The 16,536-nt window shown below is 43.4% G+C and overlaps 1 protein-coding gene across 1 annotated transcript in view; it reads right to left on the bottom strand.

Annotated features, from left to right (window-relative positions):
- LOC138975249 (NAD(+) hydrolase SARM1-like) overlaps positions 1-6,247 on the bottom strand; it is a 37,444-nt gene extending 31,197 nt beyond the window's left edge. Inside the window, exons 1-4 of the mRNA XM_070347904.1 lie at positions 4,993-6,247; positions 3,982-4,137; positions 2,302-2,541; positions 1,665-1,901 (exon numbers count right to left, since the gene is read on the bottom strand). Of these exons, the coding sequence (XP_070204005.1) occupies positions 1,665-1,901; positions 2,302-2,541; positions 3,982-4,137; positions 4,993-6,189 (1,830 nt within the window). The 5' untranslated portion in view covers positions 6,190-6,247. The remainder of the gene's footprint in view (positions 1-1,664; positions 1,902-2,301; positions 2,542-3,981; positions 4,138-4,992) is intronic.
- Positions 6,248-16,536: the final 10,289 nt, after the last annotated feature.

Below are 16,536 nucleotides of genomic sequence, written 5' to 3'. Positions count from 1 at the left end.
GTGGTAACGCACTTGCGCTCGGAAGCGAGAGGTTGCGAGTTCGACCCTGGGTCAGGGCATTAGCAATTTTCTCCCCCCTTTCCTAACCTAGGTGGTGGGTTCAAGTGCTAGTCTTTCGGATGAGACGAAAAACCAAGGTCCCTGGCCTTCGTGTACACTACAGTGCACGTTAAAGATCCCGCGATTGACAAAAGGGTCTTTCCTGGCAAAATTGTATAGGCACAGATAAAAAATGTCCACCAAAATACCCGTGTGACTTGGAATAATAGGCCGTGAAAAGTAGGATATGCGCCGAAATGGCTGCGATCTGCTGGCCGATGTGAATGCGTGATGTATTGTGTACAAAAAAATTCCATCTCACACGGCATAAATAAATCCCTGCGCCTTGAATATGTGCGCGATATAAATTTCATAAAATAAAAATAAAACAATTAAAAAAAATAAATCCCTGCGCTTAGAACTGTACCCACGGAATACGCGCGATATAAGCCTCATATTGATTGATTGATTGATTTTGTCCTCAAACTGAAGCATAGTGCTGTCAAACAAGAAAACCAAACACCCCACATACATGCAAATGTCCAAAGACAACACAAAGCATTATAAACACTATGCAACCATATTCATCTCCGGAAAAATATAATCTAACTAGCAGCTGTTTCAAAAGGCTTGAGGAGGGTGTTTTTAATTAAGCTTTGGTATAAAAATATATGTTTGTTATCATTTAGTTGTGTGATATGATGCATATTGAACTGTTGCTGTAGTTTTTGCTATAACTGCTGCCGCTGCAGCTGTTGTTGTTGTTGTTGTTTTGTAATTTTTATAAATGCTGCTTTTGATGTTGTTGCTGCTGTTGTGGAGCATATGTGTCCGTTTTTTTGGGGGGGAATGTTTTTGTAATACACAGAATGAGAGCATTTTCACCTGAAGTCACAATGAGGGGGCAGGAGTGGGCAAGTTTAATGTAAACGAGGGGTATAGCAAACTCAGATGGGAAAATGTTGTCATTGAATTTCGTCTTGTACACAAACAAAACAGATTCCACCCATTTTGATGATTCCACCTATCTTGGACTAACTTCGTCATAATGTCTATATGCGCAAAAACACAAACAGCTGGCCTTTTTTATCAGCAGAAAACTAGAGATTAAAACAGAAACATATTGGAACCACAAATACAGCAAAAACTAGGATCAAACAAAAAGTAACACCATAACACTGTAACACTAACAGAAAAATTCCTCTGAAACAAATGTTTCTCGCCCGCTTTTGCAACACGCATAAACCATACAATCAAAAAAAAACTTCAATTGCTAGTACACAAAGTCTAAGCATTAAAAAATAAATTAACAATTTGAACAAAAAAGACAACCTCCTGCTTTTTAAACACACAAAAACCACACACTAAAACCGAGGTGCTACGATTTACTACAACACAGTCTAGCAACCACACAAAAATGAACAATTAAACAAAACAAAAGAACAAAACCCACTTCTTTTTCAACATTATATACACCAGACAAGAAAACAGACATTAGAAGATAAACAGAGACATGTATCAGAACTGCTAGTACAAAAACAAAACTAGCGCTAAAATAACAACTAACGAACTATGAAAAATAAAACTGTTAAAAAATTATGAAAATAAATGTTTGCAACACTCACGTCCTGTCTGCCCTGTTCAGCCTTTATTATGGCCTCCATGGCAAAGTGAAACGCGGCAAGCGCTTGTGGTTCTGGGCGGCGACTGAAGAGCAGGGGGATGAGGTGTTTGAGCCAGATCTTGTCGCGCCCCTGTTTGTGTGTGATGTCGCTCTGGGCGAAGAGTGACGGCCGCGTGGAGTTGATGAACGGCAGCACCAGTTCCAGCGTGCCTGACTTCACTACCGACGCTTCCAGTTCCTGGCGGGAATCAAACAACAAGGTTGCAAGTTGTAGGAGCCCTTCAAAGGCAACGCAAAGACAAGTTTAGAGGCTACTTAACCTGTTTGCTGCCACTAAGTATTTGTAATTGTATACAAAGCACTACCTGGATTTACCTGAATTGACAACTTAAAATGTGCCCTTGGTGTATACACATGAATACACCACAAACGCTTCCAGTTCCCAGGAGGCAAATCAAACAACAAAGTTGCAAGTACACGACAGCATGAAGCACATAACACAGCAAGTCTGCTGTGCAGTTATTCACCAGCACCAATTATGCATACATTATGTAAGAGAAAAAAGCAAGAGGTATATTCACTCTGTCACAATGCAGAAAAACCTGACAGGGTTATTTTCAAACATGATCCACTGTTACCTTGTTGGCCACAAGGGCGGTGATGGCGAGACAGGCGTAGTATCGCACGCTGTTGTCGTCGCTGAAGGCCAGGGGGAACAACCACTCGGGGACGTTGTGCTTGGCCATCACCTCCTGGTTCTCCGCCCCACCGAACAGCGACAGGTTGGCCAGCGCCTTGGCACAGCGCCGCAGGATGTGATAGTCCGTGCCGCAGCGACACCAGCGTAGGATCACGTCAAGCCCCCCAAGGTTGATCACCTGTGGACAGGAACAAGAAGGTCATTGTTTCATTTTAATGGAAAATAAAGTGTTGTTTGTGTGCTGTCGTGTCAGAAAGAGAAAAACCGTGTGTGTATCAAATTTTCGTTGATCACCTGTGGAAAGAATCAAGCAGGTGTTTGTGGTGTAGTGGCAGAAACAGGAAACTATGTGTACCGTATTTGACGGACTACAAGCCGCGACTTTTTAAAAAAAAAAATCGCATTGCGGCTTATAAAAAGATGCGGCTAAAACGTTACCTAAACTTGAATAGCATTCACCTAATTATGGAAGTCGCTGCGGATTTTCATTTCGCTCGATTAGCGATTACCAGTACTTTATTAGCTCTCTACTTAAGACTCGGCGCTTTTCTCTTTCTTTCGCGAATCTTCGTTTGTCAACAAGTCGTCGTGACAAGATAGCGTACAGAGAAACACCGGATGTATCAGGATCTCGCGCGCGAGATTTCGTTTTTTTGTGTCTCGCGATAGTTGGAGGAGCGAGAGCCGTCATGTTGTGTTTTCGTCTGCTCGAAATGTGCGCAAAAGTCGTAAATCATCCCAAAAAAGCTTATTCCGGGCGGGACTACATGTGTGTGTTGGTTACAAATTGTGTGTGTGTGATATTTTTCTTCAAACTTTTTCACTTTTCTTCTTTGTTTCACTTGTTTATTCTCGGAGCCGATTTCGCCAAATACCGTACTTTCGTTTGCCTGGTTGTTTTGATTGATTTACACGATCTGATTATATTTTTTTCGACGGCGGCTATTATAGTGACGTGGCCTATACGTGGCTCGTCCCAATTTTTTTGTTAAAAGTCGGGGGTGCGGCTTATAAAACGGTGCGTCTTGTAATCCGTCAAATACGGTATATCATATTTTCAGGACTACATTTACAAGGCACTTCATTGTAAAAAACGCAACCCTCAATTTCAAAGTTGACATTTTAAAAATCGACACAAAAGCTGATACCAGTGCATTGCCCCAAAGTCAAAGGTAGTATACAGAGTGGAAATATGGGAGGGGGGACAAATTTGCTATGTTCACAAGCAACATTACAGCAATATAGAAGAACCCCCCTCAACCCCCAAGTCTTAAGACTCCGTCCCCTTTAAGACTCTGTCCCCTTTAAGACTCCGTCCCCTTTAAGACCCCGTCCCCTTTAAGACCCCGTCCCCTTCCGTCCCCTTTAAGACTCCGTCCCCTTTAAGACCCCGTCCCCTTTAAGACCCCGTCCCCTTTAAGACCCCGTTCCCTTTAAGACTCCGTCCCCTTTAAGACTCCATCCCTTTTAAGACTCCATCCCTTTAAGACCCTTTTACCTGTTCATAACATCTGTAAATTCCCCCATTTTAAGACTCCATCCCTTCTAAGACCTGATTATCTCAAATGTTCAGGGGTCTTAAAGAGGGGTTCCATTGTACATTCTGGCCGTCACCCACCTTGGTACAAGTTTCCTCAGACAGTTTGAAGAGGTTCTCCAGGATTCCTGTGACTGCCAGCGCCATCTGGTGGTCCCCGGCATAGCGCTTGGCCATCTGCACCACCACCTCAAGGCCGTACCGAGCGACACGCTCCCTGTTCCGTGTCGACATCACCTGCTGACACCACGCACACTTGAGAATAGACAATGATCTAAAAGGAGGCGTCGACATCACCATCTGACACCACGCACACTTGAGAATAGACAATGATCTAAAAGGAGGCGTCGACACCATCTGACACCACGCGCACTTGAGAATAGACAATGGTCTAAAAGGAGGCGTCGACATCACCTGCTGACACCACGCACACTTGAGAATAGAAAATGATCTAAAAGGAGGCGTCGACACCATCTGACACCACGCACACTTGAGAATAGACAATGATCTAAAAGGAGGCGTCGACACCATCTGACACCACGCACACTTGAGAATAGACAATGGTCTAAAAGGAGGCGTCGACATCACCTGCTGACACCACGCACACTCGAGAATAGACAATGATCTAAAAGGAGGCGTCGACACCATCTGACACCACGCACACTTGAGAATAGACAATGATCTAAAAGGAGGCGTCGACACCATCTGACACCACGCACACTTGAGAATAGACAATGGTCTAAAAGGAGGCGTCGACATCACCTGCTGACACCACGCACACTTGAGAATAAAACAAATGTCCAAGTGGAAACACCCTGGGTACAGAAACACCTCCTACATGCCAAAACTATCAGATTCCACCACCCTGGTATCAGAACAATGCGTCAGATCAAACAAATACATGTGTCAATGACCGAAGCCTGAGAACAACTCTGCTGAAAGAAACACACACACACACACACACACACACACACAGAATCCTTTACACAAAAGGATGCAGACACACACAGAGCCACACACACATGCAGTTGTGATACAAACAGACTCATGCACACACACTCTGTATCCCCTCCCCAACGGCCCCGGACTCACCTGTTCCAGCAGGTTAGCGGAGTGGAGGAGCAGGTCGTGGTCGTCAAGCTGCCCACAGTTGTGGATGAGGAGGTCCACCAGCCCCTCCATGCGCATGATGTCACACAGGCCGTACGCCAGGTCGCGCCCGTACACGGGGGTGTTCCACGCCTCCTTGATGAGCAGCAGGATGTCCGTCAGGATGCGGCACTGCTGCTTGTCAGTGGACTCGCGGATGGTGCCGATGAATCCCTCCAGGCGCTGCGACAGGGTCTGGTAGCTCAGCTTGAGGTTGTGGCGGTACTTGCCCAGGGAGTAGCCGTGCGGGAAGCGCAGCGGGTACTTGCTGTAGAACGACCCTTCGTGGCTCGAGTCCACCTCGTCCTGGCTGAACAGCTCATCCTCGAAGTCCACCAGGCTGGGCCGAGACTCCGTCATCAGCGCTCCGGTCTTGGCCAGCTCGATGGGGTAGTCCTGGTCCCCTTCACTAACACAGTTTCGCTGGGCGAGGTCGGCGAGAGGCTGGATGTGGGACATGAAGTGTTCCTGTCTGACCGCCTCCACCTCATGGTCGTTCTGCCGGATGGTCTCAAGGTCAAGGTCATTCTGCCGGATGGTCTCCAGATCGGGGCTGCGCATCTTCATGCGGATCTTCTTGACGGGGGTCTGCCCGCAGCCCGCCTCCACCATGTCCGGCCTGGAGAGATCCGCGTAGAACGTGGTCCGCTCCGACACCGGGGAGGAGCAGAGTCTGGCCCGGTCCAGCGCTTCCTGCAGCCGGTCCATCGACCCCGAGCGATTGCACAACTGCTTCCCCGGAGTCGCCAGAGTCTCAGTGACTAAGGTTGCATCTGAAGACGACCTTTCGATGACTTTGTTGGCGTCGAAAGATTTTTCACCACTGTTGGGATTATTGCTGGAAGAGCTACCTTCACTTGGTCTGGGCTCTGTCTTTCTTTCTCTGGCTTCTCCGCTTCGGTTGGAGTTGTTAGCGGGGGAGTCGAGGTAATCAGGCTTACTGGCCATGGTGGGCAGTCTGGGTCTGTCTCTGTTCTTGTCACAGCTCTTGGCTTGTTCCGCTTTACAACTGGTGTCTGTTCCTTCGCCTGGCGCCTTACCGTCACCGCTGTGCTTAGCGTTCTTGTTGGAGGAGTTGGTGTAATCAGTCTTTTCCATTGTTCTCTGTCTCCTCTCTTCCACTGTGTAACTCACTAACATTCACTTCTTTATGATTTCTTCAGTTTTCTTTTTGGATGTTGTTGCTGAAAATTGTTCCTTTTGTATCCTGACCACTAGCTTTATTCAAGCTACAAAACTTGAAGTCTGACCTGAGGCCAAAAATCCTGGAACGCCGAAGAAGAAGAAGAAGAAGAAGTTCCTTTTGTTCTATCTTTCTGTCTTAGTTTTTCACTGCTAACTCTTCTGATGCTCTACCTCAGGATAAAGTACTTTTCTGAAGCTAAAACTGTCTTGAAACATCACCCTGGAGTCACACCTTGAAGTCATGGAAACATAATTATACTGCACTGAAGGATTCCTTTTTCACTGAAAGGTTTACAACCAATCACATCAAGCAAGCAAACTGATCCAACATCCAGATACCAATGATATGGCAACGAGGCACCAGACTGTTTAGAAAGAAATGACACAACAACAGCCACGTGACCTTGAGATGGAATGAAGACTTCCTGGAAAGCACTTGGAGATTAAATATCTACTCCAGGCTAGTATTTCTGCTTAAGATGGTCTGAAGACTTGCATCTGAAACTAGAAATGAAAAAATTATTCAGATAATGAATAAAATGAACGAACTGAACTTCATTTAATTGCTGTATAATAATTCATTACTTTGCCATTTCCCCAGTCGTGACACCAAAATGGAAATAGTACATGCACAGGATATTGAAACGGGGGTCTTAAAAGCGGGGTACCACTGTTATTCTAGGAGAGTGACCGAAATCATAATAAATGATGCAAATGCCTCTAATTTCACCTCAATAAATAAGTCAGAAGAAAACCTCATAAAAGCTAAAAGTTTTCCTACAAAAGTTTCACAAGACTTGAGTCAGAGACCCTGTTATAGCCACGTCCATGACACTTGGTGATCCGCACTGTAACACAAGACTATCACAAGCAAATGTCAGACAATTAGTTAATCCTCCAAAGACTGCAGTGTTAACCAGATAACAGGCTTTGTCCACAGCAAAGACACAGTGTCTGTAAGTCGGCTCTAAGACCAAAGAAAGAAAGACATGATATGATGTGATATGAGGAAGTGTGGCACACACAAAAGTGGGCACAAGAAATCAATATTTGCAGAACTTTGGCTCATGGCTGTACAGTCCAAGGAATTCATTGCTTGTGGTGAGGTTGTTTGAATGGCTACAAATACACCTGCAGATAATCATAAAGCTCAATCAGACAGATTGTGACATAACCTGCAGTTGCCATGAAAGGAATCGCACACAGTGGTACCTGTTATACAGAGATACCTGTTATACAGTGGTACCTGTTATACAGTGATACCTGTTATACAGTGGTACCTGTTATACAGTGATACCTGTTATACAGTGATACCTGTTATACAGAGATACCTGTTATACAGTGGTACCTGTTATACAGATCGAGATACCTGTTATACAGAGATACCTGTTATACAGTGATACCTGTTATACAGTGGTACCTGTTATACAGTGGTACCTGTTATACAGTGGTACCTGTTATACAGTGATACCTGTTATACAGTGGTACCTGTTATACAGTGATACCTGTTATACAGAGATACCTGTTATACAGTGATGCCTGTTATACAGTGATACCTGTTATACAGAGATACCTGTTATACAGTGCTACCTGTTATTACCCAATATTGACGGACTGTGTGATGATATCTTCTGCTATGGTCTGTTGAGACAGTGATATCAAAATCGAGACCGGAGGTCGAGATTTTGATATCACTGTCGAAACAGACCAATAGCAGAAGATATCATCACACAGTCAGTCAATGTTAGATATATTGCTAATTCTCTGGACATTTTGTATTTACTGTAAAGAAATTACAAAAGTATTTGTCTCAGTTTTGGCTGTTCCATATTCCTCCCTCTGATTATTATTTCTTTTTGTTCACTCTTTTCTTGTACTTTTCAGTATTTCAAAATGTCTTTTCTTTCAAAAAGTCTTTAGTCACTTGCTCAACTAAATTCTGGGATCATTACCTTTTCATATATATTTGTTTGTTTTTAAATTTAGGTGTTTTTGTTTTTGAAGTGGGGAAGCAATAAAGAGGTCGTCGATATCAAAACTGATATCGACGGAAATGTCGTCGATATCACTTTTACAATGAGCTCAGTTTTGCCCAATTGACCAATGGAAATCCACGTTACATATGAAATAGCAATATACAGTGCTACCTGTTATACAGAGAAACCTGTTATACAGTGGTACCTGTTATACAGTGGTACCTGTTATACAGTGCTACCTGTTATACAGTGATACCTGTTATACAGTGGTACCTGTTATACAGTGATACCTGTTATACAGTGGTACCTGTTATACAGTGATACCTGTTATACAGTGGTACCTGTTATACAGTGATACCTGTTATACAGTGGTACCTGTTATACAGTGGTACCTGTTATACAGTGGTACCTGTTATACAGTGGTACCTGTTATACAGTGGTACCTGTTATACAGTGGTACCTGTTATACAGTGATACCTGTTATACAGTGATACCTGTTATACAGTGGTACCTGCTATACAGTGGTACCTGCTGTACAGTGATATCAGCGACATGATGAGGTTGAGAGGTCATGGTACCTCGCAATGAAGGGCACCTTCTGTTGTCCCTTTGACCTTTACCTTGAATATCAAATCTAATACCTGTCATGACATGCCACCTCCAATGTATGGACGCTTTTGGCTGGTCCTTATTTGCGCTTTCATGGCAGGTACATGCATTCTTTGAATTACTGCCTGTTCACCTTATAGAGCGACATTCCAGTGTTCAATCTCCTGTCTGCAGGAGTTGAATTCGTATCTGCTGCTCTGACTATCCAAGCCTCATGTCTAATAAAGGCACTGAGTGACAAACTTGATTCTGCAGGCAATCCATTTAAGGAAGAATGAGTTTGAAGGAAATCAATAACGCCTGGTCTTGGGGGCCGTGTAGTTTAAGATCAATTCAAAGATTGTCAAGAGGAAGACAATGTTGATAGTCAGCATACATTTTTTCTCACCAGAGTTCAAATTCAACTGCAGACATTTTGATGAAATTAGTTCAGGTTAAAACAAAAGCAAGTCGCGTAAGGCGAAATTACTACATTTAGTCAAGCTGTGGAACTGACAGAATGAAACTGAACGTAGTCCGCCGCTAGTGCAAAAGGCAGTGAAAGTGACGAGCCTGTTTGGCGCGGTAGCGAATGCGCTGTGCTTCATAAAAATACATGTGTGACCTGGAATAATAGGCCGTGAAAGGTGGATGCAGCGCCTAAAGGCAGTCGATCTACTGGCCGATGTGAATGCGTGATATATTGTGTAAAAAATTCCATCTCACACGGCATTAATAGGTAACATGCGCCTTGAGTCGCCTTGTGTGGTGAGATATAAATCCTCGTAAATAAAAAATAAAAAAATAGCACGCTTTACTGTACCTCTCTTTGTTTTAACTTTCTGAGCGTGTTTTTAATCCAAACATATCATATCTATATGTTTTTGGAATCAGGAACCGACAAGGAATAAGATGAAATAGTTTTTAAAACGATTTCGGAAATTTAATTTTGATCATAATTTTTATATTTTTAATTTTCAGAGCTTGTTTTTAATCCAAATATAACATATGTATATGTTTTTGGAATCAGAAAATGACGAAGAATAAGATGAAATTGTTTTTGGATCGTTTAATAAAAAAATAGTTTTAATTACAAGTTTCCGATTTTTAATGACCAAACTCACTCATTAGTTTTTAAGTCACCAAGCTGAAATGCAATACCAAACCCCGGCCTTTGTCGAAGATTGCTTTGCCAAAATTTCAATCAATTTGATTGAAAAATGAGGGTGTGACAGTGCCGCCTCAACTTTTACAAAAAGCCGGATATGACGTCATCAAAAGTATTTATCGATAAAAAGAAAAAAAACGTCCGGGGATATCATTCCCAGGAACTCTCATGTCAAATTTCATAAAGATCGGTCCAGTAGTTTAGTCTGAATCGCTCTACACACACACACACAGACAGACAGACACACACACATACACCACGACCCTCGTCTCGATTCCCCCCTCTATGTTAAAACATTTAGTCAAAACTTGACTAAATGTAATGAACAAGTGTCAACATAACTTACTGAAAAAGTTATGACTCACTCACTCAGAGATGCATGCGGCACAGAAAAATACAAAAGACGCATATATATATATATATAAACAGATTCTATCTGTACAGGCAGATCAACAGACATTCAGCAGATGGAGAGAGGGACAGAAACATAGACAGATAGATAAAATAGATAGATAGACAGGCAGATAACTTTCATAAATGCCACATCGTCCGTGGAAGAATGCTCAGTCATACCTTTCTGTTACTGACCTAAATCGGCTCTGCTAACAGCTGGCTAATGCAAACAGACGCTGTTTCGAAACATACACAGCACATTTTGTAACTCATACCATTAATGCAGAGTTGAGTGGGACAAGTGCACTTTTCTGGTACTTGACACATGCACATATACAGCCGTGCTCGCTAAACCCAGACAGATTGCAGCCAGCAGTGCATGGTTATTTTTGACAGGCCCCTGGACTTTTTTCCTTACCTCTCAGCAGCTAGCGAGCAAGTTTTGAACTAGCTGTTGTACTTTTCATGAACTATAGTTTGCTTATTTGCTTCCTGTTTATGTTATCAGCTTCGAACTACATCGTAATTTTATGTCATGTATCATGATCAATTATTATTAACAGCTATTGTGTTTTCAGCGTTCTTTCTTTCTTTATTTGGTGTTTAACGTCGTTTTCAACCACGAAGGTTATATCGCGACGGGGAAAGGGGGGAGATGGGATAGAGCCACTTGTCAATTGTTTCTTGTTCACAAAAGCACTAATCAAAAACTTGCTCCAGGGGCCTGCAACACAGTACAATACATTACCTTACTGGGAGAATGCAAGTTTCCAGTACAAAGGACTTAACATTTCTTACATACTGCTTGACTAAAATCTTTACAAAATTGACTATATTCTATACAAGAAACACTTAACAAGGGTAAAAGGAGAAACAGAATCCGTTAGTCGCCTCTTACGACATGCTGGGGAGCATCGGGTAAATTCTTCCCCCTAACCCGCGGGGGGGGGGGGGGGGGGGGGGGGGGGGGGGGGGGGGGGGGGGGGGGGTGTGTTTTCAGCGTAGCAATAGGGCCCGATATTTAGATGAGACAAGTATAATGCAGACGAGTCGAAGAAGAGTCGCATTATACTTGTTCGAGTCTATATATCGGACCCTATTGCTACGATGAAAACACAATAGTGTTTATATAGCTATTCTGACATTAAATTCTGTGTTAAAATCATGTTTTTGTCAGCAAAAAGTACCAGAATGGTCCATGTCGTTGATTGCAGACGACAGTTCCCTTTCCGCATGAAGCCACGGAAATAACCGAACATTGAAAAACCCACGGACATGTATTGCGGAGAAAACTCGAGATAACCGGATGTTTAACATTACGTCAATATGCTAGGAATCATATGACATCATGACCTATCAATCAATATGAGGCTTATATCGCGCGTATTCTGTGGGTACAGTTCTAAGCGCAGGGATTTATTGTTTATTTTTATTTTTATTTTTATGCAATTTATATCGCGCACATATTCAAGGCGCAGGGATTTATTTATGCCGTGTGAGATGGAATTTTTTTACACAATACATCACGCATTCACATCGGCCAGCAGATGTCAGCCATTTAGGCTATTTGTGTCGTTTGGAGTATCGGCCTATTATTTCAAGTCACACGGGTATTTTGGTGGACATTTTTATCTACGCCTATACAATTTTGCCAGGAAAGACCCTTTTGTCAATCGTGGGATCTTTAACGTGCACACCCCAATGGAATGTATCATGCTTGCCTACGTAGATTAATTGTATGTTCGAAAGTCTGACTTCTGTTGGGAATTCGCGTGGTGAAGACTGCGGTAAATCTGTAGATGATAAGAGAACAAGGATTGTCTCAGAAGAAACGACTAAATGTTTCAGACCGGTAACTTCATTTCAACATTGCAATATATGCAAACTTGTGTGCAAATAAAATATATATTAGGATCACATAAATTTGGTTCAGATGAGGGACTTAACTGCAGAAGAGCCAGAGTTTCAGTGACCTCATTAAGCTCCTCAAACCTGCTTTGTACTTTTAAAACAAAAAAACAAAGGGGCAGTATTTCATACGGTTCAGAATCTTAATTTGTGGCTGTCTGCCTATATACTTCATCTGTCCACATACATGCACAAATACAATACATTCAGACTGACAGTGACAATGACAGAGTAACAATGTCAGACATATATACTGACATACAGATACAATGACAGACACATACAAGTGACAGACAGATACACCAACAATCTGATACACTGAGATACAATTGACAGACAGATACACTGACAGACAAATACACTGACAGACAAATACACTGACAGACAGATATATGACGGACACTTGTGCTCAATCCCCGAAAGGAGGCACCAGAAAGGCGCCCACCAGAAATGCACAGCTTGGCAGAAAGCCGAAGACTCGTAGAGTTGAAGCATTGAACTGTAGGCGCAGAGAAATAAACATCGATACCCGATACATCCGTAGTTACGGACAAAATCAAGCATTGCACGCTATATTTCAAAATATGCTTAGCGACCACTGTCGCTAAAATACCACACAATATTGCGATATTAGATCTACTTTTGATGTGCGAAGAAAAAGGAACAAGAATCACTCACCTTAGGTATCGCTGACTGATCACAAGTGATAGTGATATATTCAGTCTCCACTGCCACTGGTTTGCTACATTTGCCGAGAAGATTCTGCGCAGACGATCATTGCGAGTTGACCCTACAAGCACTATAACACGAGCCTGTGTGTAAACATGCTTGCTCACCTATGCCCAAAGCTCCTTACGCAAGAACATTGACCTAAGATGTGGGTCAATCCTTCAGACTACATCTGGCAGAGGCCATTCTTAGAGAAAATGGTTTAATCAAGGGAAATAACTCCCAGGAGGAAGGCAAATTATAATGCACAAGAGTCGTTTCCCTTTAATCACAGTTCCAAAGACGTTCTCTATAACATTTTGACACTGATATGTATGATCGATGTCAAAAATGCATGTTGATCTTTTAAATTGCTCTTGATCTGTTTATACTTGTTTCTTCCTCCCAAAATCTCTTTTTCGTTTACATCATAACCATGTTTTTGCTTCATGCCATCTTTCCATTTGTACTTTTGCATGTTCATTAAGTGTAAATTGTTTTCACTATGTGGCTCAAAAGAGCTTTTTGTGAATAAAAACTGTTCAAACTGTTCAAACTGTTCGCACTGACGCAGGTGTTTTTGATCAGAATAAATTAAATTATACATGACCGGTAATCTTGAACTTTAGCGTGTTAAATTCATAGCTAGAATTCAGAGGCATTTAAGTCTCCAAATTTGTAGAACCTGCACTTGTAATCATAACAAGTCATTTTAGATCCCTTTGATTTTGAAGTTACGGAATGAAGTCCGATGGACTGTACGAATGCATTTCGTTTACATGGGTGAAAGAAGGAATTATCCGTATGATGGAACAAGGGAGACAACTCGTTCGTGTAAATGATGTCCCGTGGTTGAAAACGTACGCCATTTTCGGTGCATTTTCGTCGATTGAACCACCAAATTAATTAATTATGCTTAAGTTTGGAGCTCAATCCGTCAATTAATTTCACGACAAATGTTCTCTGGCTTGCTTGCATGGACTTGTATAAAAAAAAATAAGTAAAGAATGTCACCGGATTCTGAGCAATGAATTTAACACGCTAAACTGAGTTCAAGATTACCCCATGACCTGCCTCTTTGTCTCTGTTAGCCGAGGAGGTGATTATTCTGGATAATCTATGGTTACCATATGGAAAATCCATCATCACCGAGTCTCGATCTCACCTGTCATTGGTCATTGTCTTTGATCTCAGAGTACAATTACAGACAATTAATTCGGCTATCTGACACCTTTTTCTCTGATCAAATATTTCTTTTACAGGGGTCACGTGATTGTCGCACAAATAATAGTGCATGTGTACCAAAGATCCGTCATAAAAGTAAGGAACCACCTACACAACATAAAGAGTACAAAAAAATAAAAAATAAAGAAAATAGGCCGAATGAAGCAGTAGCTACAAACCCAAAGAAAGTCAAATCAAGAATGTATCAAAATGAAAAGGGGGATAGAGAAGTTTATTGTCTGCAAAAAAGGGGTTTTATGTGGGGTTTTTTTGTTTTGTTTTTTTGTGGTTGGCAGGGACGGGCGCTGTCACGTGGCTGGGTGGTAAGACGTCGGCCTCTTAATCGGAAGGTCGAGGGTTCGAATCCCGGCGATTTTTCCGATCTCCCAGGTCAACTTATGTGCAGACCTGCTAGTGGCTTAGCTCCCTTTGTGTGTACACGCAAGCACAAGACCAAGTGCGCACGGAACAGATCCTGTAATCCATGTCAGAGTTCGGTGGGTTATAGAAACACAAAAATACCCAGCATGCTTCCTCCGAAAGTGGCGTATGGCTGCCTAAATGGCGGGGTAAAAACGGTCATATACACGTACAATTCCACCGAGTCGTGCAAAAACACGAGTGTACGTGGGAGTTTCAGCCCACGAACGCAGAAGAATAATAAGAAGAGGTGGTTGGCAGGTTGTTGTTGTTTCGCTCTGATCAATGCTGATGGCAAGCTCGCAAAACAATTTCTTTACTGTTTGTCAGTGTTGCTGTTTTCACTGTAGAAAGGCATACCCCATTTTGCAAGAAACTGATATGGCTTTATACCCATATGTTTCGTGGAGCTATAGTCGCTAGATGCGAAACTACCGTGAAAACGACGGCTCACCAGGGTCATTAGAGAGACACCTGGTTGAACAACGGAATCCTAAAGGCACGTAGTCCTCTCCGTGAACACGACGGCTCACCAGGGTCATCAGAGAGACACCTGGTTGAACAACGGAATCCTAAAGGCACGTAGTCCTCTCCGTGAAAACGACGGCTCACCAGGGTCATTAGAGAGACACCTGGTTGAACAACGGAATCCTAAAGGCACGTAGTCCTCTCAGTGAACACGACGGCTCACCAGGGTCATTAGAGAGACACCTGGTTGAACAACGGAATCCTAAAGGCACGTAGTCCTCTCCGTGAACACGACGGCTCACCAGGGTCATCAGAGAGACACCTGGTTGAACAAGGGAATCCCAAAGGCACGTAGTCCTCTCCGTGAAAACGACGGCTCACCAGGGTCATTATAGAGAGACACCTGGTTGAACAACGGAATCCTAAAGGCACGTAGTCCTCTCCGTGAAAACGACGGCTCACCAGGGTCACAGTCACTAGAGAGACACCTGGTTGAACAACGGAATCCTAAAGGCACGTAGTCCTCTCCGTGAACACGACGTCTCACCAGGGTCATTAGAGAGACACCTGATTGAACAACGGAATCCTAAAGGCACGTAGTCCTCTCCGTGAACACGACGGCTCACCAGGGTCATTAGAGAGACACCTGGTTGAACAACAGAATCCTAAAGGCACGTAGTCCTCTCCGTGAAAACGACGGCTCACCAGGGTCATTATAGAGAGACACCTGGTTGAACAACGGAATCCTAAAGGCACGTAGTCCTCTCAGTGAACACGACGGCTCACCAGGGTCATTAGAGAGACACCTGGTTGAACAACGGAATCCTAAAGGCACGTAATCCTCTCCGTGAAAACGACGGCTCACCAGGGTCATTAGAGAGACACCTGGTTGAACAACGGAATCCTAAAGGCACGTAGTCCTCTCCGTGAAAACGACGGCTCACCAGGGTCATTATAGAGAGACACCTGGTTGAACAACGGAATCCTAAAGGCACGTAGTCCTCTCCGTGAAAACGACGGCTCACCAGGGTCACAGTCACTAGAGAGACACCTGGTTGAACAACGGAATCCTAAAGGCACGTAGTCCTCTCCGTGAACACGACGGCTCACCAGGGTCATCAGAGAGACACCTGGTTGAACAACGGAATCCTAAAGGCACGTAGTCCTCTCCGTGAACACGACGGCTCACCAGGGTCATCAGAGAGACACCTGGTTGAACAACGGAATCCTAAAGGCACGTAGTCCTCTCCGTGAACACGACGGCTCACCAAGGCACGTAGTCCTCTCCGTGAACACGACGGCTCACCAGGGTGATTAGAGAGACACCTGGTTGAACAACGGAATCCTAAAGGCACGTAGTCCTCTCCGTGAACACGACGGCTCACCAGGGTCATTAGAGAGACACCTGGTTGAACAACGGAATCCTAAAGGCACGTAGTCCTCTCCGTG

Source organism: Littorina saxatilis, linkage group LG9, assembly GCF_037325665.1.
Source record: "Littorina saxatilis isolate snail1 linkage group LG9, US_GU_Lsax_2.0, whole genome shotgun sequence".
Lineage (NCBI taxonomy): Eukaryota > Metazoa > Mollusca > Gastropoda > Littorinimorpha > Littorinidae > Littorina > Littorina saxatilis.
This window is presented reverse-complemented; position numbering and strand designations above follow the sequence as displayed.